Source organism: Leptosomus discolor, chromosome 7, assembly GCF_034619465.1.
Source record: "Leptosomus discolor isolate bLepDis1 chromosome 7, bLepDis1.hap2, whole genome shotgun sequence".
NCBI classification, from domain to species: domain Eukaryota; kingdom Metazoa; phylum Chordata; class Aves; order Leptosomiformes; family Leptosomidae; genus Leptosomus; species Leptosomus discolor.
Genome location: NC_141397.1, coordinates 57,564,188 through 57,589,877, shown reverse-complemented (window position 1 = coordinate 57,589,877; position 25,690 = coordinate 57,564,188). Strand labels below are relative to the sequence as shown.

The 25,690-nt window shown below is 40.4% G+C and overlaps 1 protein-coding gene across 1 annotated transcript in view; it reads left to right on the top strand.

Moving 5' to 3' along the window:
• Positions 1-25,690, top strand: part of USP13 (ubiquitin specific peptidase 13) — a 52,049-nt gene that overhangs the window by 14,915 nt on the left and 11,444 nt on the right. The window contains exons 3-12 of the mRNA XM_086467960.1: positions 778-838; positions 9,888-10,009; positions 10,437-10,579; positions 10,781-10,965; positions 15,352-15,446; positions 17,052-17,239; positions 18,888-18,959; positions 19,214-19,307; positions 23,921-24,046; positions 25,368-25,521. Of these exons, the coding sequence (XP_086324086.1) occupies positions 778-838; positions 9,888-10,009; positions 10,437-10,579; positions 10,781-10,965; positions 15,352-15,446; positions 17,052-17,239; positions 18,888-18,959; positions 19,214-19,307; positions 23,921-24,046; positions 25,368-25,521 (1,240 nt within the window). The remainder of the gene's footprint in view (positions 1-777; positions 839-9,887; positions 10,010-10,436; positions 10,580-10,780; positions 10,966-15,351; positions 15,447-17,051; positions 17,240-18,887; positions 18,960-19,213; positions 19,308-23,920; positions 24,047-25,367; positions 25,522-25,690) is intronic.

Genomic DNA, 25,690 nt, shown 5'->3' with positions numbered 1-25,690 from the left:
CTTAAGAAGTAAGTGCATTGTCTTTTACATTTCCTCAGCTACTAGTGTTTTTCCCAGTAGTTTGAGGTGTTCTGAACTAGGGAAGCAGAGCTTGAAGCTGAATGACACTTGGTAGTTACTGTTCTCTGCTGTGGAACTTAAATTAAAAAATAAAATAAAATCCCCCCTAAACAATTGCTTGGGTGTTGTCAGGTTTCCTCCGTACTTTCTAGTATTAAGAAAGCATGGTGGTAACTTGCGTTGATCTTAATGGGAGCAGGCATGGATCCTGGTGGAAAGGACTTTTTTTTTTCTGGATAGAAGAAAAATAGCTGAACTAATAGATCACAGCAAAGTGGCCATACTGGAATTAGTTATGAAGGGTTGAATCTTCTATGCAGATAATAGCCTTTTCTTCCCTTCTCTAATTCAACTTTAGTCATTAAGAAATACTAGTGGTGAGAGATCTGTGATACTAGATGTCCCTGTCTTGTTGATAGAACAGCAGTCACCCATGGTGACCGTGAGACATGCTCTGCTTAATTGCTAAAGAGCGAAGTAGGAAGGATTCGGATGGTGGCTTTCTCACTCTGTGAGGGTAGTAAGCAATGATGATTTGAGTCCCATTGTCAGAGGTGAATGAAGAGGATTTACATTCTTGCTCAGCAAGGACTGTGCTTTAATAGAAGGACCACGAACAGATAGATGTGTGTCAGAAATGGTGGTGGTATAGGGTTATTGCTGATTTACTGTTGTTTTGCTTGATGGATTTTTAATTGTTTCTTTCTCTCTTTCCAGAAGGTACCAGGGGCATCTGGTGGAGCTTTACCAAAAAGGAGGAACGCTAAGCTATTTTTAGGTATTGTGAAGAGCTGCTTTCACACAGTCCTTTTCTGACCCTGTCTGCACGTGTACTTGGGTTCTGTCCACCTTTGTGTCTGGCTTTGGGGCTCCTTGTGCATTTTCTTTTTCTGTTGGGTTATTTTTTTTTCTAACTTTTGGTCCTAGTTTTTAAAGTTGGTTTAGACAAATAAGTAATTCTTAGCAATTTTGGTGTGTATTGAGAGATATGTGTACATATGAAGTAGGCCCTCAACTATTCTCAAACAGCCTGGGGTTTGATAGGCATTTTTAAACTAATTTGTCACTTTTCTCATTTTTTGATTTCCACAAAGCACTCCTTTATTAAAATGTTTATCTATACTTAATGTTTAGGTACAACAGGGCCTCAATGTGGCACTGTTCTGCTCAGCAGGTGGTCGTAGGAAGGGTTGTTATAATTTCAAAGTTGTTAGGTAAATGTTCATAAGTCATGTTGTGGTCTTTCCTGCAATGAATGCAACAGTACTTATATCATGAATATCTCTTACCAATTCTTATTCTGTCATGTCCACAATTATATCCCTTTGCTTCATGAAAAGCAGTTTTCTTACCATGTCTGTTTCATCCAATATCCGTTGATTCAGATTACCCAGAAAACCTGAGGGCCTTATAAATATGGATGAGGGGAACGTGATGCAAAGCCTATATTCTCCCTCCTCCCACCACTTGTGGTATTTCTCAGATTCATCTATTTTTTTTTCTCTCTATATTAATAGCAAATAGTGAATTTTTCTTCTGGTAACGAAGAGGTTAAATGTTTTCTTTACAATTGCCAGCTCTTATGCCTAAAGGGAAACAACAGCATGGCCTCCCTTTGGAATTGCTTTGATCTGTGGAATGTGTCCGAAGAGGCTCTTGCAGATTGTGATCGATTAAATTGTTGATAGTGTCTGGAGTAAGTTTTGCAAGAGAAAAGAAGTCTTAAGATGAATCATAAAGAAATGAAACTTCTTTTGTAGGAAGAGACTGTTAAGTCAAAGATGCTGGTCTACATGCCATGTACTGTCAGTTTACATTGAAAATAATGTTTGTCACTGGATGCTTGTAAAATAATTGGTTCAGAAACAAAGCTTGCTGCAATGCAGCAATGGTTGTACAGTGTTAGCAATGTGAGTGTAAAGCAGAAGTACAAAAGCATCGTCAAATTTTATTCTTGCTGATCTACTGCATGCGTTTTGAGGCTCCTGTCATTGTGGTATGCCAGCCCACGGTGTACGTGGCCTAATGTCTGATGTGCCACGTTGGAGTCCTCAAATTCCATTCTTGCACGTGAGCATTTTGTTCCCACTGAGCAGATCTGGTGCAGCAGTTCCAAGTGTCCTGGTCCCAGGGAACTTCTGAAGGCAGTGCAGTTTCACTGGGGTGGGTTAAGCACCCGGAACTATCACCATTTAATGCGGTACTTCTGGAATCTAATGCACTTCTGAAAATCTGTCTCATCTGGTCTGTTTTTCTACTACAGTCCTCTTTGCAGCCCCTGCTGGTTGTAAGTAAAATGGTATCAACTCTCTGCTCTGATCTTTGAGATAGTACTTCCATGCACCAAATGCTTCGTATCCACTTCTTTGGCTCAGCAGATTTTATTATTTTTTGGCCATGCTTAAAGTAAAGAACAAAGAATTATTCCTGTCCCTTGTCCATAGCTGAGGAAACGAAAGCATAGGGTGGTCAGCTGATGTGGTAATTTTGCATGTGACAGCAGCGGAGATGGTTAGAAAAATTTGGCATCTTATCTCTTCATCCAACCTCTTCCTCATTGGCTTGGAGCTGTTGGACTTCTCATCTTAACAGGTTGTTTTAATTCTGTCTTTCTTGTTGTGACCTTGGGCACCTACTGTAGAGGTTTGCACCAAACTGGCTGTTATCAGCTCATGTATGTAGCCCACCATTTAGGGCTTACCTGGTCAGACAAGAATAGACAATGATCAATGGGTAACCATAACATCACTGTGTTTTTAGGTGTCTTTGAATAATTCCTTGAAGACCCAGAGATTTAAGCTTTGTGTACAAAGTCAATCCAGTTTGGGCATTTGTTACATTGCTGCTTATAATCCTCTTTGATGTAAAGCGATAAAGATACTAAACCCTTTTCAATCTCCTTGGTATTAGGAAAACATGTTTTGGATGCTCACTGATTACTTTCTATCACTGTTGCTGTCTCGCAAATGCAATAGAAACACTGACTAGTTGAGTGGGTCAGCTGGTAGCTTTATCTTTCCCTAAACACCAAAAGATCCATAGCAAAGAGTGTGTGCATTAGGTTTGGGGCTTGTTTTGTTTTTCTTTTGAAGAAGACTGGAGGGTGTTGACTGTGAGTGTTCTACGTAATCAGGAAGCATAATAACATTGTGCATTGAAATGTATGAACTGCCTTTAATCTAGATTGTCTAGATGTTCCTAGGCAGTGTGGCTATGGTAACTTCAGCTCAGACTGCGCAAGTTTTCAGGGGATTTGGGGTGATATTTAAAGCAAACTGTTTGCATCGCAGTGAGTGGAGTAGTATCCTCGCTGCATTGTTATCTAGGCTAGCAAATTTGAAGATACTTTGTGTGGCTATTGCACAAAGAAGTTTTGGTTCCAGTCTGTAAAATGGAAATAAATTAATTGATGGGACAAGATGGTAGCTCCCCGGGACTTCACAAGGCTCTCAGATAAGAAAGAGTTGTGTTGTTGTCTCTGGTATGCAACCTCTTGTTTAAATCAGCCACAGTATGGTAAATGTGATACCAGTTTTGGAAAAAAAAAAGACATGATGGGACCAGGAAAAGTATCATCACTAAATTGGGGTTTCATATTAGTCCATCTGGAAGAGAAAGAATGGATCAGAATTGATAGAAAGTTGTATAAATATGACAGAACAGAAAAGAACCATTGTGGATTTTCCAAAGTGAAGTAGTGGTTCTGGGTCTGCTAGAATATGCAGGGACTATGTGCAGTAGTCCCCCTACACATCCAGTGACTATGTGAATAAGAGCAATTCAATTAACAGGATGTACTGTGAACTTCCTTACAAGATCCTGGTCAAAAGGGGCAGTAGAATAAGAGGGAAAGTCCTTGTATTGAAGGAATTGGAGGCCAGTTCTTACAGTAGAGCTACTAGCAAAGTCCCCCTGGACCTGCTACTCCCAGAGTCCTTCATAATGTTCTAATTATGAAGAATTAATGTGATCGTAAGTGGTCTGGAAAGGGATTGAAAAATGAGGCAATAGAGTTTGCTGGTTGATTTAAAATTATCTAAGAGATTAACACATTAAAAATCACTTTTTCATTTACTGAGTAACTAAACAATAGAAGACAAGAGAAGTGCTCTAACCGTATGTGCATGGTGATGTGGTCTAAATTAGCTATTACTGTTCAGAAAGGTAGTTCTGAGAGAGAAATGGTGTGAATGGTTCTCTGAAAATGTCAGCTAAGTTGTCAGCAGCAGTGAGAGAGTCAAGTGGAACATCAGGAGCAGAGCAGCATTTTATATTTTGTTCTTTATTATTTTGCTTTATAAATGAGGCGTGAACCTCTCTTTTGACTAGAGAAACCACAGCTGTGTGCAGTGTCTCCTGCTGTCTCTGTTTCTCCAAATCCAACCAGGCAAACAAACACACAGCCACCCCACCCCCGGGAAACAAAAATCCCCCAGATAGGTATCTGGAAGCTGGGAGGTACACACTGTGAGAGGAATCACCGCATTTTTGCCTTGTTCTGGTACCCTCTTCAGGGGCATCTGTAGGTCCGTGCCAGAGCCTGGACTTCAGGCTAAACAGAGCTGGCAGAGTGACTGTCATAAAACTTGTTCGCAGTCAGGTGTCCTGTTCCAGATCAGTTACCACAGCAGTATCTGCCAGTGCAGCACGTTGTAGGAGCTCTGTTTTGAGCAAAGTCAGGGCTAACTTAGAGCATCAATTAAAAGTGTTTTGGAGTACTCAAATGAACAGCTCTGTCAGCAGATCTGTGGGGATGGTAATTGCTGGTGAGAAGAGTGTCGGTGCAGAGCAGCATCTATGACACATGGCTGGTCCTAGAGGCAGCCTCGGAGGGGAAGAGAAAACTTCCACTTATGGAGTCTGGGAGAATGTGTAAACTTGCTGAGCTTTTCCTGGATGGCACCTGCCTGCCTACTGCAGTGAATGCACTTATGGCTACCATTTCCAAGTGTAAAGACCGTTCATAAGAGTGGCCGTACTGGACTTGACTGCAGCTCCGCTCACCTCTCCTAGATCTCATAGCAGCTGGTAGCGGAACCCTGTTTTCAGTAAGAATGTTTTTGTTTGGTAAGCTTCTGAAGAGGACTTTTACAAAGAGTGGTTTAAGTTTATATTTATGTAAGTAAGCACACTTCAGTATATATTTATGAATGGAAAGTTGTGATTTAGGAGGATTGGAGTGTTTCCTGACAACACTTTAAGTTTTAGCCCGGTAAAGTTGTGCATACTCTCCAGCAGTAGCAGTGGAACTGATTAGACCGTGAGTGAACCTGCTGTTTTCTGGCTTTGCCATCTAGGCTTGAGTTGAATGTAGAATGGTGAGCAGATACCTTACACTAATAGAGTATTAATAGTTTACTGGTTTAGGTAGAACTATGGAAATTGGGCTAGATTAACAAAGGCTAATGCTGCTGGCAAAATAGTTAAGAATTAGAAAGAAATTGGCAGTTCAGCTTTGCTTGTTTAACATGTGACTGTGTCAGAAATCCAAGGGGAATCCAAGGAGGTCTGTATCTAGCAATAAGAACAGCATACTTTGGAGATGTAGCAAGCGATTTGAATGTTACTTTACAAGTAGTGAGTGATCCAAATGATCCTAGTAGAAAGTTTTGCTTTTCCTCTTGCCACAAAGGAGAATGTTACGACTGTAAAGTGAATCTTTTTTTTTTTATTTCTTCTTTTTTTATAGGTCAGTATTTCAGATGTGCCTGAAGACAATTTAACTGAATAGCTTACAGTTTGCAAAGCGCTGCTGCTGCAATTCACTATTATTTAGAGGCTTCAAGAGGAAATTATTTGATTTAGAGTCTGTCGTCCACTTCCAAGTCAATGCAAATTTGTCCGTTGCTTTCAGCAAGAGCAGGATCAAGCCCAGATTCCTAAGATGTCTTTCTAGGGTTTCCAAATTAGTTGTAGGCTCACCAGTCAACATCCTCTTGCAATTTTCATGTTTGTATTCCCTTTCATACACGCACAGACACATCCATATGCACAGGAAATCCTGTTTGGGGGTCCTGCCTGGAGTCTCCTTATGTGACTATTATTAGTACAGTCAGTTGGTAACTTGTCTAAATCTGATCTGGGTACCTCCACTCCTTTTCTTCACTTCTGGTGGGTTGGTTTACAGTACTGTCTTCCAGCTGCTGTTTTCAGTCAGTTCAGCAGCAATGCATTTCTCACTGTCCCTAAAGTGATGCCTGTGAGCTGGAGTAAATTTACTCTACTAACTGCTTGCCCAAAATAATGATGTCAATCAAGCCTCTGTTTTAAAGTGTCTCTTAGTTTACTTTGCCTGTCGTCCTGGCCTCCCAACACAACGCTTAATGACACGTGGACACTTTGTTTTAGTGACCACTGTTTAATTGGGGCTCTGAGGAGGCACCATAAAGCTGTTAGTCCACTGGAAGGGTAACAGTGTCATGTGGACATTCACTGTGAAGCTGTCAGCTCCTTAAAAAGATTACAAGCTGATTGGTTGTCTTGTGGCTCAGCCTTAGAACTGAGTAAACGCTTTTTTTCCCAGAGATTCTTCTACTCACAATGCATCTTGGAAGAACATCTTGTCCAAGAAACAGCTTTGTATGAAATATAGTGCTTGAAAGTTTGTATTTTTTGGTGCCTTTAGTGTTACAGTAAGTTTTGCTCCATTTGCAAGTAGATTTCCCTTTGGTCCACTTTCCTATAGTTACTCTTATTCTTCTCTCAAATTCTGCACTAGTTTTAAAATCCGAGTTTGAAACTGCCTGCAGACTGCACATGGTGCCCAGTGGCTACAGGGCCAACCTCTGCCCTCATTCAGTGTGGGCTCCATTGCCTTCTAAAGTAATAGTCATCTGCTGTCATTATATCTGCACTCATGCTTTCTTAGCCATGTTGGCCCTTGCACAGGCACGGAAAATGTAATACAGGTAGATCTTCTGACTGAACTTAACAGCTATGGCTCTCAGCACATACAAGGCAAGATTTAAAAATGAGTAGTGATTTGGGGTTTTCAACTGGACATTGTTAAGGAGCCTGTCTGACAGTCAACAAAAGGGATTAGTTTATATGGTCATCCACTGTATCAAGGGATTTCAATCAGTGACCTTAGAAGTCCTTTCCACTCTTATGTACTGGATCTGAACCCTGAGAAACTGTTTTCAGAGTGATAATTGCCAAAAACACTGGCAGTCCTTTTAAATCCTATTCAGAGGGAGTGGGTGTGTGGAGTGGAAGTGTACCAGCTTTACATGGTCACCTTCAAAAGTGGAATTGTCAGTTAAATCCTTTTTTTTTCCCCTATAACTGTTATGAAGCTGTATATACCTTTCTTTAAAATAGTGTGATGCTGCCATACTGGTGTGCCAGACATCCAGAATGTCATGCTGACAGGACATCGTTTTCTGCTTTTCTGGTAATGTGAATGGTATGAAGCCTGAGAAGGTAAAAAGGAACTTTCCTTCCCTACCCATTGCACATAAAAGGCTGATGCTCCTAATTGTGTGAAGTCCTTAGATGGCAGTGGATGATTGCTAATAGGATACTCAGTCTTTCATCCCTGGATCACTAGTTCAAATGCAGGTCAGGTCAGTAGCAGTAAAGTCGCTGCTCGCTGGCTGCTGTCGTCTGGCTTGTGAGATGAGCTGAAGTGCGTGTCTGAATTTTGAACGCAGCTAACAATGTCATGGCTGTTTCTATATAGTGAGTTGTAAATGCTATAAACTTAATGTCGGTATCATCAAGAGATGAAAATACCAGCAGGTTTTACACGTCTACAGCTTGCAGCAGCTGATGAGAGCTATCCTCAGGTTCCCTCTGGTGGCCGAGCGAGGTGTGTGTCTGCAGGTCCTGGAAAAGGCGTTCGCTGCCTTTAAACCTGTCTGAACGTGCACTGAGGAACCTCGGTCACACTTAGGGATGGGCAGTACTTTTGGTTTTGTTGTGCTGGCCACCATCAAGTTTCTGGGCATTAAGTGAAAATTGCGGTGCGTTGCCATATGTATCATCAGTTTGGAGATACTCAGGTTTTTTTCCTTTGTAGAGCAAAAGAACTTACTGTTGCAGACTGCATCTGTTGAGACTCCCTCCTTTATCAAAACAGGAGGATACTACACAGGATTGTAATACAAGCTGGGAAGAAAGCTGGGAGTAAAGTGAGGTCGCTGGTTATCTCTCTTACACCGCAGTAAGGGAAGGGATCATTACAAAAATAGTGTGATTTGGGGAATTAGTAATGAATTAATATTTTCTTTATAAATGTCATGCTTTCAGTATAAGGAAAAGTTCTTGCTTTTGTGTCTATACTCAGCTGATGAGAAGGGCCTTTTGTTTGTTGCTGCTGAGAAAGAGGTCATGCTGCTGGAAGTCACTGACAGCGGGTGTTGTCACCCCTCAGGACTGGCTCGTGCAACAGGTGAGCCAGGAATTGAACAGAAACTGGATTATCTTCCTCTTAAGAAGTGGTCTTTCAGGTTAAGTTAAAATACCTTTTGATACTTGTTTTTTCACTGAAGATATTCAGGCTGTTACTGCACACAGGGTAAATAAAGAGCTTAATTTTCTGAATCTGGCCTCTGTCATCCTCACCTCTCTCCCAAAGAGAGAGATTTGAGATTTCAGGCATTCCCAGAGTGCAGTGGTTGCTGCCAGTGCTCGTTTGGTATTGAGTGACTCATTAAGCATATGCATGTACTTGGAGTGAAAGTAAGAGCCAACTTGAGCTACTGCTAATGCATTTTCTTTCTTGGTTGAACCTTATTCTGTCAGTGACTGGTACATTGGGATACAGTAGATCCAGCATCTCCAGATGGGAGAATGATCCAGAAGATCCCATCCTTGCCCAGGCTATTCTTGCAATTGAGTCTTGTGAAATGCCTGACACAACATACACATGTTTGGTCTTAACTTTTCCAGTTGTCCTGGAAAGAACTGAGCAAGATTTTAACTCAGTCTTGTCACAATGGGATAATTGCATTTTTGAAGCTAGAGATAAAAACACTAGCCATTTTGTTACTTGTATATCCTCCTGGCTTCTCTCTGGGTCCATGTACTTCTAGACAAGCGTTTTAGCTGATGTTGCTTGATCAAGGCTCATTTAAGCAAAAAAGTCATGCTTACACTGAAATAAGAGTGCACACAAACACTATGGAACGCTTGATCTTCAAAGGAAAGTTTTATTAGTTAATAAGTGCTTTTAAAATCAATAGTTTCACTGGTTACAAAGTGGAGTTAGCAAGAGAGGGATAATGCTGGTATAACTGTACTTGCTATAGCTATTTCAGACTATGGATCAGATGCGGGAATACTTCCAGCCATGGATGTCTTCATGGCAGGAAAGGCCACAGGTTCAAGATGGATGGGAGCCATAGATTGTTTCAGCCAAATCTGTGATCTGGAAAATATGGGGGGCTGAAACAGAGGTGCGTTATTCCTGCTCTGCAATTTGGGCGTGGGTAGCCCACACTGTATGGTGTTCCAAGATCCTGGGTAAAAGGCACAGCAGTATTACATCCTGATTTTGTGCAAAATGAGCAGAATTTTGTTAGCTGCTTCCAGAACATGATGTCTGCAACAGTGCACTGCTTGGAGAGGGGCCAAATCAACTGTGACTGTGACTGGGGATGAAATTGAGATGGAAATTTTGGTTTTCAGAACATCCTCTTGCAGGATGGTCAGATTTCAGTTTAGATCAGGATTTCACAAGCATTTCTAGTAGGAAGAAACTCCTGACAGTGTCAACTTGCAGGCTGATGCCAGGCAAGCAATGCTTCATGGTGATACCCCTACCTCGATTTAGGAACCTTGGTCTTGGGACAATCTCCTAACATTCCTCATCTTTTGTTTTCCAGATCTAGAGACAAACAGTGATCCCAACAGTGATGACTTCGAATATGAAGATGAAGCAAAACTCGTTATATTTCCTGACCACTATGAAATCTCATTACCCAATATAGAAGAGTTACCAGCACTGGTCAGTGAGTGTGTGCAAGTGGTGATAGGAATTGTCTCCTGCTTCAGTTTTTACCAAGACGATGCTTTGTTTTCTTGTGTGTGGTGCTTGTTTTTACATAAAGATCTTTCTTAACCAGCAGTAATAGAGAGTTAGTAATTTTCAGGAGTCTACTTTGTCTTTGTTTCTTGGATTTCCTTTTACCTTCTGTATTCCTTCCCTTATTATGATGCCAGCTTGTCCCAGGGAAGCTCACATAGTACATGTTATGCTTACTGCCCTGCTAAAATAACAACTACTGCAATCTAGAAGATTACGTGCATGTTTAATTATAGAAACAGTCTTACTGATAGCCCGTTCTGCATGTGGTTAGCAATGGGCTGAATGCCAAGTTCTGTCCAGTCACTGAATCGTGTTAGGTTTTGACTGACATACATTTGTCTTCCAGGTGACGATAGCTTGTGATGCACTCCTCAGTGCGAAGTCACCCTACAGGAAACAGGATCCTGACACCTGGGAAGAAGAGCTACAGGCATCTAAACATGCCAAAACACTTGTACAGTTAGACAATGGTGTTAGAATTCCCCCCAGGTGAGGGTAATAAGGTTTGTTCATTGTGGGCGCTCTCATACAGTCCAGAGTAACAAAAGTAAAGCCAGCAACTCAGCCAACAATTCTGTTGCATGACTCCAGGCTGGGTGTGCATGTTTGGTTTGACCTACTACAGCTGGAAATACAGGACTAGTTCCTGCCTTACTTATTTCTGTCGTTTCTTCCTGTTTTCTCTTACAGTGGTTGGAAATGCTCCAAATGTGACCTGCGGGAGAATCTGTGGCTAAACCTGACCGATGGTTCTGTGCTGTGTGGAAAGTGGTTCTTTGATGGCAGTGGGGGGAATGGGCATGCAATGGAGCACTACAAAGAGACGGGCTATCCCCTGGCAGTGAAGTTGGGAACCATCACTCCTGATGGAGCAGGTCAGCCACCTGGCAGGTTCTGAGCTGGGGCATCTTTTGTGCATGAAATGATCTATTACCAAGTGGGTTTGTGCTTCTAGTGCAAATGTTTGAGAGTGTGATATGGAAAGAAAACCCCGTGAGACTGTGAATCTTGATCGGGGGTGGGGGGAATGACATATACTTAATTCAGAGAAAGCCCTTGCCTTTTTTATCTGCTCTTCTCCTTGTGTTTTATATTTGGTATAAATAGTTTTTTAGGTTTGTATGATAGTAGATTTATAATAGAAGAATGGTGTTATTTTGAAACAGCAGAATCCGGAGAAACAGTATTTTTCAGTTTTGCTACGTTTGCTAGGGCAAATGGTTCAATCTTATGTAATGTAGAAACAATAACAGAGTAATGGTTTTTAAAGTCAGCATGTGTGGTTTTTTCATCATACTGGAAATTGTGCTGTATTTCTTTGTTTCAATAACATTTTGTTCAGTCTAATTAACACTCATCTTCATGGGGCTGCTGTGATGCTCGTTTGTAAAATGCTTCATGATCTTGAGAGAGGGGAAAAAAGCAATAGATGTATCCTTGTTTGCATCATCTCAGTGTGATGTTCTGCAGTGTTGCTGTGGAGAGGATTATGGTGTGTAAGCATTAGATGGAGTAAAAACACGAGAAGCTGAAAAAGTCATAAGCAAAGAGATCCTTTGCTGCAGCTGTACAGGGAAATAAAAAAAGGAAGAACACATAGCATGATTATATTTTGGTTTTAGTGCATATGACCATATGGATGAAAAATAGATGTTTAAAGCAGCCCCTTTCTTTAACACACATCAGTTGAGAGTTTTTCATCTTTAAGTCCTATTCAGTGTCAGGGAAAGGAGACTGTTGTCAGATTCAACCAGCTGTGCCACAGAAACACTGAGCAAAATCTCCCAGATGGAATAATTTCCTTGCATGAGCCTGGTCTTGGATGATTTCTAACAGAATCTCTGTTATTGAAGGTGTTTAGGATTTGCCCAGCTGTAGGTTTCAACTGCATCAACAAAATAAACAGAATATTGTTTAGTGGTTTCTCAAATTTTCTTTTCTTTTCATCTTTAGCAGCAGTACTTGTTTCCTTATGGCTGCTGTCCTGCCTCCCACTGATCAGCTGCTTCCTCTTTTATGTGGCCCTTGGGAGAACAAAAGCCAGGCTGTCACCCTTCCCTCTGCATGAGGGACAGCAGCTGTTCTCCACAGACCTTTGTTCTTCTGGATGATGTTTACTTGGTTACCCTATAGAAAAGACTTCCCTCCCCCAACCTTCCTTGTCTCCTTTTCAGTAATTATTCTCTCTCTCTGATCTATATTGCAGTGGTAATCATAACCTCTTGATAGAGCTGGGTGACAGGTGAGCTTCAGGAAAGAGGTTCCGTGGCTGATTGTGACACAAAGTCTATCTGGTTTCTGCTTCCCTGGGCCAGAGGTGAAGAGGTGACGGTTGAGGAGTAATAAACGTTAGTTCCTCTGCTGACATAACTTACTCCTTTTTCGCACCAGTAAGAAGGAGAAAGAGGTGGTGCCAGTATTCCACTTATATTTATCCTATGTACGTAGAGGAAGTGGAGGACAGCTTCTTGTCTTTCCTTGAGAAATCTGTGCTGTATACATTATGAAAGATTTCTGGGTCATTAGTCCCATTTTGTAGCGTTCTGTCAACAGACAGATCTGGGATCAGGGCAGAAATTGAATGGAACTTCTGTCTTCCAGTCCCAGACCTTGGACAGGTTGCACGAGAGTCAGAGAAGTTGCTTGCTTCAATAGGTTGAGTACTACTCAGCAGACTGTGCTACCTGCTGCCTCTCTCAACGATGCCATTAGATTTCATTTCAAGTCATTGTGAGGTTGTGTGTTTGAAACTGGTTTGAGGAATGGAATGGGGGTTTAGCAGTGGGAAGCCCTGTCTGACAGGTACTTGCATGAGTTGCTTTGTGGATGCCAATCTCAGCAATTGTCAGGTGGTACTTTGAGGGATCCTGTGCAAGTTGCTTCTTCAGGAACGGTATTGCCATTGCCTGTTATCCTTTAAGTAGGAAGGAGTGATGTCTACACAGCCAGAATGGGTGTAAATCTTGAGCTGTGGAAGAAAAGGAAGTACAGGTAGCATTGTCATTTTTCTTTTCTTACCATAATATGAATAATAGTGATTATTCTCCATTTAATAATATTCTATGTTGTCTGTCTCAGATTTTTCTTGGTATTTTTTTCCCCATTTATATTCCGCCCTTCTTCGTCTTCCTCACCGTAATGATACCAGCTCCTACGTGCCACATTTGCTGACTTGTCTACGTTCCTTATCTACCAAAGTCCGTATGACAGCGCTACAGACCTGTGTCTGGGGGCTCTCCTTTCTTTGATTTGCTGCTCTTTAATTTTATGAGGTTTTTGAAATAAGTGAATTCTCTCTCTTCCCCATGAATTTAAGTTGGCTGCACAGCATAGAGTACCAAACTATATGACACAAGCTGGGCTTGAGCAAAAGATTAGTGTGTCTTGTGTTCCATTTCTGCTGCTCTGGGTCAGTAGTCCCAGATGGCTGCTCTCTCTTCAGCTGCCAGAGCTGAGGAAAAACAAAATCAAAGCTTCCACTTTGAAAGCAGTCACCCAAGATCGGTTGATGTGTAATCTCACTCCATTAGGTGTTTGAACTTTACAGAATCTTTTGGCTGCACTGTGACCTCACCAGAAGACTATGGGAATGTTGTGATGTCTTATGTGTGTATGAACAGTCATGTCTTGCTACCACACAGTGGAATTCCAGCAGATGGGCAGCTGCAGCCACATGCATGCCAGAGAGGTCATCAGGACCAATGTTAATAGAGGGTCTGATGGCTAATCAGCAGCTGGCAGCACAACCCAAAGGCCCAAATAGCTGGTTTGATAGTTAATGTTTTTCATAGGACTGGTAAATTTGAAAAGTTGCAGTAAGTCTTTGAGGTCTTGTCTAACCTGCTAACCTATCACTTTAATGTGGGTTTGATACTAGCAGACTTCAGGGAGGCTGCCTTTTTGTTAGTTTTACATAGGTGATGGGCTGAGTCAGAGCCAGGGTCTGTAGTTGCCAGGAGAGGGCAGAGTAAGGACTTTTCAGAAATGGTATTTGTGCTGTGAACAGGCTTTATCTGCATTCCTGCTCTCTTCTCCTAAGTTTGTTTCATCTTTGTCCTGGCTAAGATTTCTCTGCCAGCCTGGATCTGGTCATAGGGGGCAAGGTCACTGTGAGAAGCTCTGCTGGGCATGAAGGAAACTTGGTTGAGAAAAGTGCAGGCAGACTGGCAGAGGGATTCTGGATTTTGGTATGGGTAGAGACCAAAGCAGGGAAATAGTCATTCGCTACAGAGGAAGAGGCTAGAGAAGAGGAAAGATGGAAGGCCTGTTCAAGTCTTACCAGCGCATGACTTACCACTCATATCCTGTTATGATGCCTGCAGCTTTACTGTTATTTGCTCAAGTAGGCGAAACCTGCTCTGGACTCGGCTTCGTTACAGGACTTGCTTGGTAAACTCTAAAAATGAGTGTTTTCTCTGTCCAACATTTTGTCCACCTGTTGAATTTATTAAACTTGAGTTCATAATGAAAATATCGTGACATAATGAAAATGTCATCATAGACATTGCTTCCTTCCACACTTTGAACTTTGCCCTGCCAAAATGTTTGTGGGCTTGTGGCCATAAGGACCTATCGTAGAGCTAGAACTGAAGCCCAGATCTCCTACACAATAAAGCACGACACCTGAGTCACGAAATTAGTGTTTCTCCCTAACCGTAAGATTAATCTTTGAAGTCGAATCCAGTGGTGTCCAATCCAATAAACACCTCTTTATTTCTAATAAAGAATTTATCAGTTCTCCCTGCATCTCTGTGGGAAAAGGGCATATGTGGAGTCCTGAAACTATATTAGAAATTAAAATACCATTGGCAGTAGTCAGTTGGCCTCATATGCTCACAGTTTTAATGTGTCTGCCTGTACATAGTAGCTCCACAAAAATTCAGAACCTCGTGTTGTCATGTTCAAAATGAGGACTGGCCACATATCTGGGAATTTTGCATGTCCTGTTCCTTGTTTTCCCTACATATTTTTTATTTGGGGGTGGGAATACTGTGATCACTATAAATATTCTGGTTTTAATACTGTGAGGGTACGTAATTTCTTTTGAGGGGAGTAGTTGAGGTGATTGTGTTGAGAACATTCAAGATATTTACTGAGCTATATGGATGTCTATGCATTTTTCTGCTGGTCATAAGTAAACTTGGAGAATATGGATAAAGCATCTTGTGTAAGCAGTCCTATACTGAGAATGCAATGTTGGTAAACAAAGAGAAGGGATAACATTTGATATTAAGGCTCATTGGTTTCTCTCTGCTTTGTAGATGTCTATTCCTTTGATGAAGAGGAGCCAGTTTTAGATCCACATATAGCGAAACATTTGGCACACTTTGGAATTGATATGCTGCAGATGCAAGTGGTAGGAAATCCATCTTTTATTTGGTTTGCTGTTTACTACTTGTTTGTTTAGTTGGGGGTGGGGGAGAAACAGGAGAAGAATGATCCTTGTAGCTTGTATGTGTGTGATTCCTTCAGACTGTTATGATATTTAGTTTTATAAAGTGCAGCCAGTCAGTTTGTTTTTATTTTCTGAGGTCTGAATGAATCATTACTCTCAAATCTGGAAGTTGACCTCTTTCAGAGTTCCTTTGTGGTCTTTAGTTTATATGTTTCACTTCTCATGTACCATTTTCCTTCAAGATGAAAAACCTTGTTCAATTAAAGAATATCTAGAATACTTAATTATGGTGAGTGAAGGGAAGCCTATTGCATGTGTGAACAGATACAAACCTTAAACAAAAATAAGCTGAGCAATGGATAAGTAAAACAGTGGTTGAAATGTTCTTTATGTGAAGTTATAAATTTCAGTTTAGGTCTCGTTAATAAATTACACAATGAAGAAATACCTTCTCTAAAGTCTAGAAAACAGTGTGGTCTATAGTATGGTACACTAAAAAGGGACTGGGATGAAGAGAGATCTGTTCCTGAATATGTTGTAGGTCTGTATTAGTAGAAAGTCCTTTTAATGATTTGTATCATAGTGGATGTTGATTCCAGTTCTGTTTAAATGATCTAAGAAGTCTGAATGGCATATGGTTATAAAGGCAGGTGGGGTTTTTGTTTGTTTGTTTTTCTCCACTTCAGCACATAGCCTAGTATCACTACCTGAGAACCTGAACATGAAAACTGTTAAAAATGAAGAAGCCTGATACTGGTTTAGTGTATTTCATTGTCCAAGTGGAGAGAAAACTAATAATAATTCTAAAATGATAGAGAAGAGTTAAACTGCAGTTGCAAAAGCCTTCACCATACTAATAATATTTTTAGTATACTAATTTCCTTGCCAGTATAATGAATAAAAAGTCTCTTTTATCCAGCAGTCTTTCTGGAAAAACTGTTTTTCTCAGCAACCTTGAAAACTTAGTCTCAGCTGTTGCAAAGGTTTCGCCTCCAGTCTTCAGACCAGTCTGAAAAATTCTTGGTGAAGTGAAGGAGCAGTGCTAGCATGACACTGTAGTGATCTGTACCTACATGCTGAAAGCTGAGCTGTAAAGGGGAGAAACTTCAGCATCACAAATTTTGGCTTTTCCCATTTGAAAGAAAGGAAGACTTCTTGGATCTGCAGCTTTTCATGTTGTTTGTTTGCTAGGATCACCTTGGACAGCAGCAGCTGTTCTTAGCCATTAAAAATGGAATGTGAAACCTGAAAAAATGCAGTGTTTTGATGCTGAGGCCTGAGGTCACAGCCCTGAGAGAAGTGAAGTGCCTAGCTGGGATTGAGCTCACAACTAGGAACACTCAAAGGGCCAGTGGTCTGTGGTAAAGAGCTAAGATGTATATTGGAAGAACCAGCTGCTAGCCTTCTGACCCTCATCTTCTACCCTACCTGCAGGATTTACATCCCTTTGACCATTGGTTTGGCTTTTCTTCTCTAGAGTATAGATCACAAAGTCAGTGATGATAACAGCAGCAGTGTAAATGTTGCAGAAGTTAAATAGATTAAAAAAAATCGTGTTGCTTTCAGACCGAGAATGGGCTAAGAGATAATGATATAAAACCAAGAGTCTCTGAATGGGAAGTGATTCAGGAAGCTGGCGTGAAACTGAAGCCCATGTATGGCCCAGGATACACCGGCATGAAGAACCTGGGAAATAGCTGCTACCTCAATGCTGTCATGCAAGCCATTTTCAGCATCCCAGAGTTCCAGCGAGCGTAAGTAGCATCAAACTAGTTCTTGTTGCTAGCTGCTGCATTCCTCAATCTCTCTTTTTTCTAAGAAAAATGGTATTTTAATTTTTGTCTTGCCTGCAAACAGTTCTGTTTCAGTTCAGTGGCTGCTTAGAGGATTTAGTGATTTGTGGCGGTCTATTTGGGAAGAGATTGGAACACAAAACCTAATCTGCCTTTGAAATCAGAACTAACTTACTTAGCTTCCATGGTGGGAAATTATGTGCCACCTTGTAAACTTGATTGCTCTGTTTCTGCTTTTTATATACATGTGTACATATCTCTGTTTTTCTTGGTATTATCAGTATCCCATTAGGGTTATTTGTACTGGCCCATGCCTTCATATAGCTGCAGGAATCATTTGATTGCTCCAGGGTCGTTTGTACAAAAAACTGTACTGGCACAAACATGTTAATATTGATCCATGCTAGTGAAAAGCAATCCACCTTTTGCATGCAGGCCTAGCTAAGAAGAGGGAAACTATCAGAGGTATTTTTAAATTAAAATCCTTATTAAAAACCACACAAACGAAAAAACCTCATTTCATGAAAAGAGTAGCATGAGCATATTCTTCCACTGAATAATTAAGAGAGTAAAAGGACAAAAGCACAACAGAAGAATATGAAATATTCTTGACTGATCAAAACCGAACACATCACTCCAAGGAGAGAAGCCTTTTTATAAAAGACAGTCTATGGTTTGCAATAAAATTCAGAGTGCTCTTTCATTTCACAGCAGTAGTAGTGTGTGTGCTGGAAGTAAGGCTTTTAGATTTTTGGAAAGCCTCGCAGGTTTTCATGTAGTAACTGCCTTTTGGAGAAGAAGAGGGAGAAAACTTGTATTTGTGTACTTTGTCATCTACAGTCTGTAGATTCATTACATGCCAGCTTTTCTACCTCCATTTTTGAAAAATACCAAAATGGACTTTACTAAGGGAAGTTGTTTTCCACAGCATGGTCCTTGGAGTTACCTGGGGCAGTTAGTATCAACAAAATAGTGGAGATCTTTGATGAAAGAGGGACCATGCAGAAATTAGATGTGTTCTTTCAACACGGCCATACCTACCTAGCCTATTTTTTTTCTTGTGCTCAAGAGAAGTAATGCTCAGATAGTGTGCTGCTAAATGCTTCACTTTCCAGCAAACTGTCTAGAACAATGTCTACCTCGGTGTTTGTTGTCAGGAGTTAGCTTTTATTTCTCTGAAGAAACTCAGTAGAAGCATTCTTTTTACGCGTTTTGGTCCTGATAGAAATTTGGAATTATTTGGTGATGTTGGTTAGGAGTAGAAAGTACATTGGTTCTCAACCCAGCTCTATGGCTTTGAGCAACACTATCCTGCAGCTATTTCAAGATCAGAGAATAGAATTTAAATTCCAGATGAACACCACTACCGTATCTTTTATAGCTAGAAGCTTCTAAGCAAAACTTAAGTGTCCGTTTCCTAATTTCTTTACTATTATTTTTCCGTGACAGAAACACTCACCAGGGATAGATTAAGCCATTGCTATGATGCAAAATTTGACTTGTTAGCACAGAAGCCTGCTGATTTATCACAGCTGAGGATCTGTTAGGATATCCTTGAGTAAATCTAGCTGCAATATTTGAATGTTCCTGCTTTGTTCTTGCTGTCCAGGTATGTGGGAAACCTTCCACGAATATTTGACTACTCTCCTATTGATCCCACACAAGATTTTAACACTCAGATGTAAGTGACACTTCTCAATGATTTACTTGGAATGTAAATAATTTAATGGCAGGGCAAAAGAACACCTCTGCGTGGGTTTGAAAGTGAGATATGGCACAAGGTAGAATGGGAAGATTTGCCTGCTTAGTTGCAGGTAATGGTGTTTCATCAGGGGGTCAAAACAGTAAACTTCTTCTTTGCTCAGAATGAAAGTCTTCTCTCCTTTCTGTTTTTCTGACATGTTTGTTTCCACCCCACCACTTTCTTCCCTACAGGGCTAAACTGGGACATGGCCTCCTTTCAGGCCAGTACTCTAAGCCACCAGTGAAATCTGAGCTTATTGAGCAGGTGATGAAAGAAGAACACAAGGTATTTGACTGAGTTTGTACAGCCTGGTAACTAGGTAAAAGTGATATCCTGAGAAAAGGGAACAGGTGCTGGGCATTGAAGAACACGTGTGGATCCAGCGTGGGATGCTTAGCAAGGTGGAATGCACAGGATTCTAGTCAGGAATATATTAGTCAGGGGCTATTTGTGCAGAGCATTAAAGCAACCATGAGTTCTGGTTATAAATTACTCTGCTGCTCCAGTGATGAGTGCAAAAGCTCATAAAACCTGTAACATGTTTATCTTCTCTGAGGAACAAAAAAACCCAACACGTTATCTAGGGAGTCTTGAGTATTTGGAAGCAAAGTTCCAAACCCTCTTTAAATTTCAGAAAGAAGTATAAAGAGATAAAGAGTTGTTTTCAGGAAGTGTCTGACAATTTTCCACCAGATTTCGGGAGAAGCTGACTAGGTAATGCGAGATTAAGTGATGCTGGATGCTTTCATGTAGACGAAGGAGGGGTCATGGAGAGCCATGTCCACTGGGGTTTTATTCAAGTATTTCACGATACAGAAATCATGTAGAAGCATGTCTGTGCCAGTGGGGTCTGTTGTGGAAGTACCGCAGTATATGTGGTTTTGGATATAAATTGAAACTCTAATTGCTGGACAACCTGGGGAGAACAATGTATATATCCTGAGTTATAATAAATCACAACAGAAAAAACCCTTGGAATCAGCTTTCTCAGAACAGGCAATTTCAGATCAAAGGTATACTGAGGGGCGAGTACCGTACAGCTAACATGCTAGACACAAAGCAGAGAGGAACTGGAGGATGAAACAACCTTTTTTCCCATGTTTATATAATAGAGAATTTTATTTCTCTGTCATAGTGAGCATTACCAGTGGGAGACTGTCCTTTTATTTTTACTGTAATTTGCAGTAATTTTGCAGCAAACCAGCTATTTAGCTCACAATATCTAGCGAGTACCTAGCTTCAAGAACTCCAGTATTGTTGGTTCTATAGTCTTCATATTGTCTTTGTGGTGTTTTGCAACATGAAAGTTGCTTGTTTCTCTTACACTGCAAAAATCATTAAGGCATGTGTTTGCATTGGAACATCCATTGACCTGGGTCTTCATCTGTCTGTGCTTTTTCCTCAGCCAGCAATGAATACGGTCCCTCTCAGTCATCAGAAAGCCTCTTGATATTCTTTGTCCAACAGTCTTGGTTTTAGCAGGAAGGATGATTTTTTAATGAAGGCCTGATTGATCTGGTTGTATTAATGAAGTTAGTGGGCAATGCGTGTTTCACTGGTTTATCTTTTTACCTGTTGGTGCTTGATTTTGTGAAGAAGAAAAGCTGTCAGTAGCTTAGTGGTGAGATGGAAAAGTTTCTTCTCTTTTTTTTGTAAGTTGGTTTAAGTTTCCATCAGCCATTGGAGAGTGAGAAGATTACACATTTTGCCTTTCTGCTCAAACTCTGCTGCTTTTGTAATTGGCTTTGTTTGCCCTAGTCATCCAATTAACAGATATCTTTTAAACAAAATGTTAGTTATAGGGACAATGTTATCTACCCCATTGAATCTGTTATTTTAGGTTTGTTTTCCTATTCAAACCATCTACCTTGAAACATCTTGTTTAAAGTAATGCTGGGAAAACCGGACGTACAATAAATTTGTGTCCCTGCCAGCCTCTGTTACTGTGACTCCAAGCAGCATGTGGAGTCAAACCGCAGGCTCCACAGAGGTGATATTTAGAAATGAAAGGTCAGCTAATAACCAATACTGAAAATACTACCTGTGGAAGAGGTCTGTCTTTGTGGAGAAAGAATCTCTGATACTAAGTTGTAGTTTTATACACAGTAGAAGTCACGCATGCTTCTGTCACAGAAGCAAGGTGATAGTTTCCATGGAAAACTTATTTATTTTCCTCTACCTTCATCTATCAGTTATTGATACAAGAATTTCTCCTTCTGAAATGGGAATGCCAAGGAGATTTTGGACAAAGATAGAGCATCTGGTACGCAGCAGCTTGCATGATCTGAAAGCCCTGTGTCTCCTGAGTAACTGCTTTGTACAGTACCTGTTAATTGTTTTGGAACAACAAATTAATCCTGCTTGTTTCCCTTAAGTAAAGTTTAAAACTTATCAAGGCATCACTGTGACTAAGGAGTAGTGGAATAGATTTCAACAGACTCCTCACACTAAATTATGTATACGGACTGACCTGCTTGCTTAAATGCATACAGGATATGAATGAAGAATAATGTGCTGGAAGTTCAGAGACTTGAACTCTGAATAAAGCTACACCTCCATGTTTAGCCCAGCAGCCACTACTAGCAATGAGATATTGAGAAATTTTTAATGACAGATGGTATAAAACTCTCAGTTAGTAGTAGCCATATACGGGCACTTAACAATACTTGTGTTGCTCATAAGTTTAGTTTAATAAAGTTGTAGTTACATGCATCAGATTACTTCCTTATCAGGCAATTCATAGCATGTATTAGGATTTGAAACAGCTTTTACTACTTTTGTTCTTTGCTGTATTGGAAATTTATATAGAAAAAAAAATCAGGTATAGATATTTTTTCCATTCCCTCACTCTGGGCAGACAAATCTGTGTTGTCAGTTTGAGGGTGCTTTTTTGGTTTTCTGCCTTCCCGCACCCCACGCTAATACTGGTACCCATACAGATAGTATTTTATCATCCATGGTCTTGTACTGACATGTATAATAAATGTAATTGCATAGGATTTTAGGCCTTCAGTGTCTTTGAGTGCTTTTGCTTTGTGTCTATAAAATCAATTATTCATTTTATTTTTATTCTTTCACTTTTTTTCCCCCTGCTACATGAAAAGAAGTTCTCCAGCTTTCTGGGTCTTTGGAATTCATCCAAAGTTTTGGGGAGTTGTTGCCTGTAAAAGCATTCATATGAGATCTGCAGTGGTCCAGCACAGTCTATATTTAGCTAAACGGTTTTGCAACTGTTGATGGGGAAAGTATGCTAGGTATTCTATAAATACTCGTGGTACTGTGGAGCTAAAATTTTTCACCACAGAGTTTAGTCTGGAAATGGCAGCAGTTTTCTTGGACCCACTTTTAACACTAAAAACAGGCTGAAAGCCTAAAGAGTCATCAGCTAGGACTTGATTTTCTGTTTAGAGCTTTGCCATTTCTTCTGTCATTTTTATTGTCCTTGAGGTGGAAAGGGTTTAGAGGGCAAGATCCAATCCTCTTCTATAGATGGTCACACGTGGCATGTTTCTCTTCTCCCTGCTCAAATGGCTGAGTAAAAAGTGTATAAGTGGAAACAAGGCTTGATTCCAAACTCATTGCATTATGCACCTGGGCAAATGTACCTCCTTGCTGTATTCTTGCTTCTGACATAGAAAGAAGCTTCATAGGTAGTGACTTGAGCTGTTTTATGTATTTCTCTCCCTAGTCCTAGCTTTGAAAGGCAGCTGAGGACACTGAAGCGATATATAACCCAAGTTTCAGAAATCCCTAGAATATATCTTTGTTCAAGCAATAGTGAGACTCTGTCTCTTTACAAGAGCCTTTAAAGAGCATCTTAGCCTAATGTGCTTGCTGGTGTACTGCCAGAAGTTGAAAGAGCATTAAAATTGAGAATCTGCTTCTGATTTTAATAGGTGTAGGAATACCTTACCCAGGTGAAACCAAGAATAAAATTTTTCTCTTTTAAGTGTGTGTTTTATGTGCCTTCCATTTCATGCTGCTTTTTCTATTTTTATATTGGTACGATAGTGCAACTGTAGTAAAGAATGAGATTGGGTGAGTTTTTAACAACCTCTGACATATCCTAAAGGCTACATGTTTGCTTGAACTGTCTTGAAAATTATTTGGTCTCATGGAGGATGAGGGCAAATCTGAGTAAAAGATTCTGACCCTTTCAAAAGTGTTATTTAAAAGGCGTAATAGCTAGGGTTGTCGTGAGGATGCAATTTGGGGGGTGGTGGGAGTGTTCTTAAAGTGGTATAGAGAGTGAGAAAGTCAAAACTAGGACTCTTGGAAGCTAGAAATTTTTATAATTTAGGGTAGCTTTCTGCTGATGTAACTGAATGGCTAGAGGCAGTATGTTGTTGTCCTTCAACATGACCAACACCTGCAAGTTGCAAATTCATTTCTGTTCTTAACAACTCACGTGGGAATGATTGCTGTACACATTAGCTGTTCTCTGCTTGATTCTGTAGAGATCTCTGGAAAGATTTTGTCCTAAGTGAAGCTGCTAGCTGATACACCAAAGTGCTTCAATGGCCACATGCTTTTAGGTGAAACGGGGTTCTGAAAGCGATGCCAAATGTTAGAAAACAGTGCAGGCTTTTAGCCTTCCTGAAGACTACTAACATTTAGGAAACCTTCAGTAATGCTTTAGAAACCTTGCAAATGCCATGGAAAAATCAGATGAGAATGAACGCTGTAGGAATGATGTCATAAAACATATTCTAAAACCTGCAAATCATATTTCAGGACCATTTCCATTTTTATTAAAATGGAAAACCAGATGAAACTGAAACAATCGTTCTCCAGTGGCAGAAACGAGTCATAGATAGATCTAGTGGAGTGACTTTGGGATATTTGGTCCAGGAATGAATAAAAATCCTTCCTTAAAAGGTTTTCTTTCTTTTATTTAGCCTCAACACGATGGAATATCTCCCCGGATGTTTAAGGCTTTTATAAGTAATGGCCATCCAGAATTTTCCTCTAATAGACAACAAGATGCACAGGAATTTTTCCTACATCTTATAAACCTAGTAGAGGTGAGAAAATCTGAATTACTGCTTCTTTTCCCTGGTTGTATTAGACAATGAGGGCAGAGCTGTTATTGAGTGGCTCATTTTTTTTTTTATTATACTCGTTAGCCTTGGATGTGTAGCAAATGGCAGTAATTAAAATTATTTTTGTTTAGAAACATTTGTTTCTTTAAGTCTCTCTTCTCTTTACTTCAGACTCTTGCATGACCGCACACAGGGCCAATGCTGCTGCTAACAGCTGTAAGAGATAGAGAGGTCAAGCATCACTGTACAGGCTATAAGATTTATAAACACATGTGACTGTCCTCTTAAATTGCTGTTCTTTTTATGATTACATGCTATCCATTTGTTTACCATATTGAAGTCTGTCTTGGAATATTAATGAATCGGGTATTATTACTATTATTCTTCCAAATTGATCTCATCATTGGGAGCAAACTGATTACCATGTCCAGTTCTTTTACAAATCCCAGCTGTATGTCATTGAATCATTATGGGAGGAAGGACTTTCCCTGCTGAAAGCAAAGTGACTATTTGTCAATTGAATATTTTTGTAAAAAATGTTAGTTCCACTGAGCTCCAGCTCAGTGCTATGTGTAAAAGAATCAGTACTGTGAATTTTAATGCTGTCTTTCTGAAAAGGAAATTTACAAATACATGCAGTTTTGATTTAAAGCATTTCTTTTTTGTCCATCCTTCCTCCCTCTTTTTCCCATTTCCCCCAAGAATCGATGGTGTTTATTCATCTGTTACAGTCTGGATTAAGTTGTTCACACTTCCATGCATAAAGTTCCACATCCCAAAACACATGTACTGATTATGGGGTGGTTAGAAGATGTTTTTCTGGTTTTTGCCTGATAACAGACATTAACATGAACAATAAATAGGAGGTATATTATTTGTATGACATTCCCGTCTGGATAATGAACTACAAGTTGCTTGTTCTGTTTTGGTGCAGATTTGGAGTGGTAGGAGCAATTCTATTTGCTGAAAGGATGCTCCATGTTATTTACTCGAGCTTTCTCTCTTTATTGTAACCTGCCACCTTCCTACCTTCTTCTGGTCACCTTGACTCAGATTCATTAGGTACACACTCTGCAAGTTACTATGGGTAGGAAGATACTGCTGTGTATGCAGACATTGTGGACCTCAGTGGGATTCTCTGTGGGTGCAAGAGTTCTGCATGCAATAAAATGCAAGCTGAGCTGCCAGATCTGGGTGCAAAATTGGTGTCTTTGTGCTTGTCATAAAACAGCCAGCATCCTTTGCGTTCTCTGGTTGTTTTAATGATGCTCACTTCAATGATTGGATCTAATATTCTTTTCAGAGGAACCCTGTAGGTTCAGAAAACCCTAGCGATGTTTTCCGGTTCCTGGTGGAAGAACGTACACAATGCTGCCAGTCCAGAAAGGTCCGCTACACAGAGAGGGTGGACTATATCATGCAGTTACCTGTTGCCATGGAGGCCGCGACAAACAAAGGTAAAGAAGGAATCTGGTCTATTGACTGACCTTCTGGTGACTGTCTCAGTCATGCAGGAATGAAGTTCTTGCCCCCGTGTGGTCTCTTTATATGGATAGAATGGTTCAAGGCGATGTGGCAAATCAAAGCAATGAACTGATCAGGGGAAAGTTACTTGGTTTGACTTTC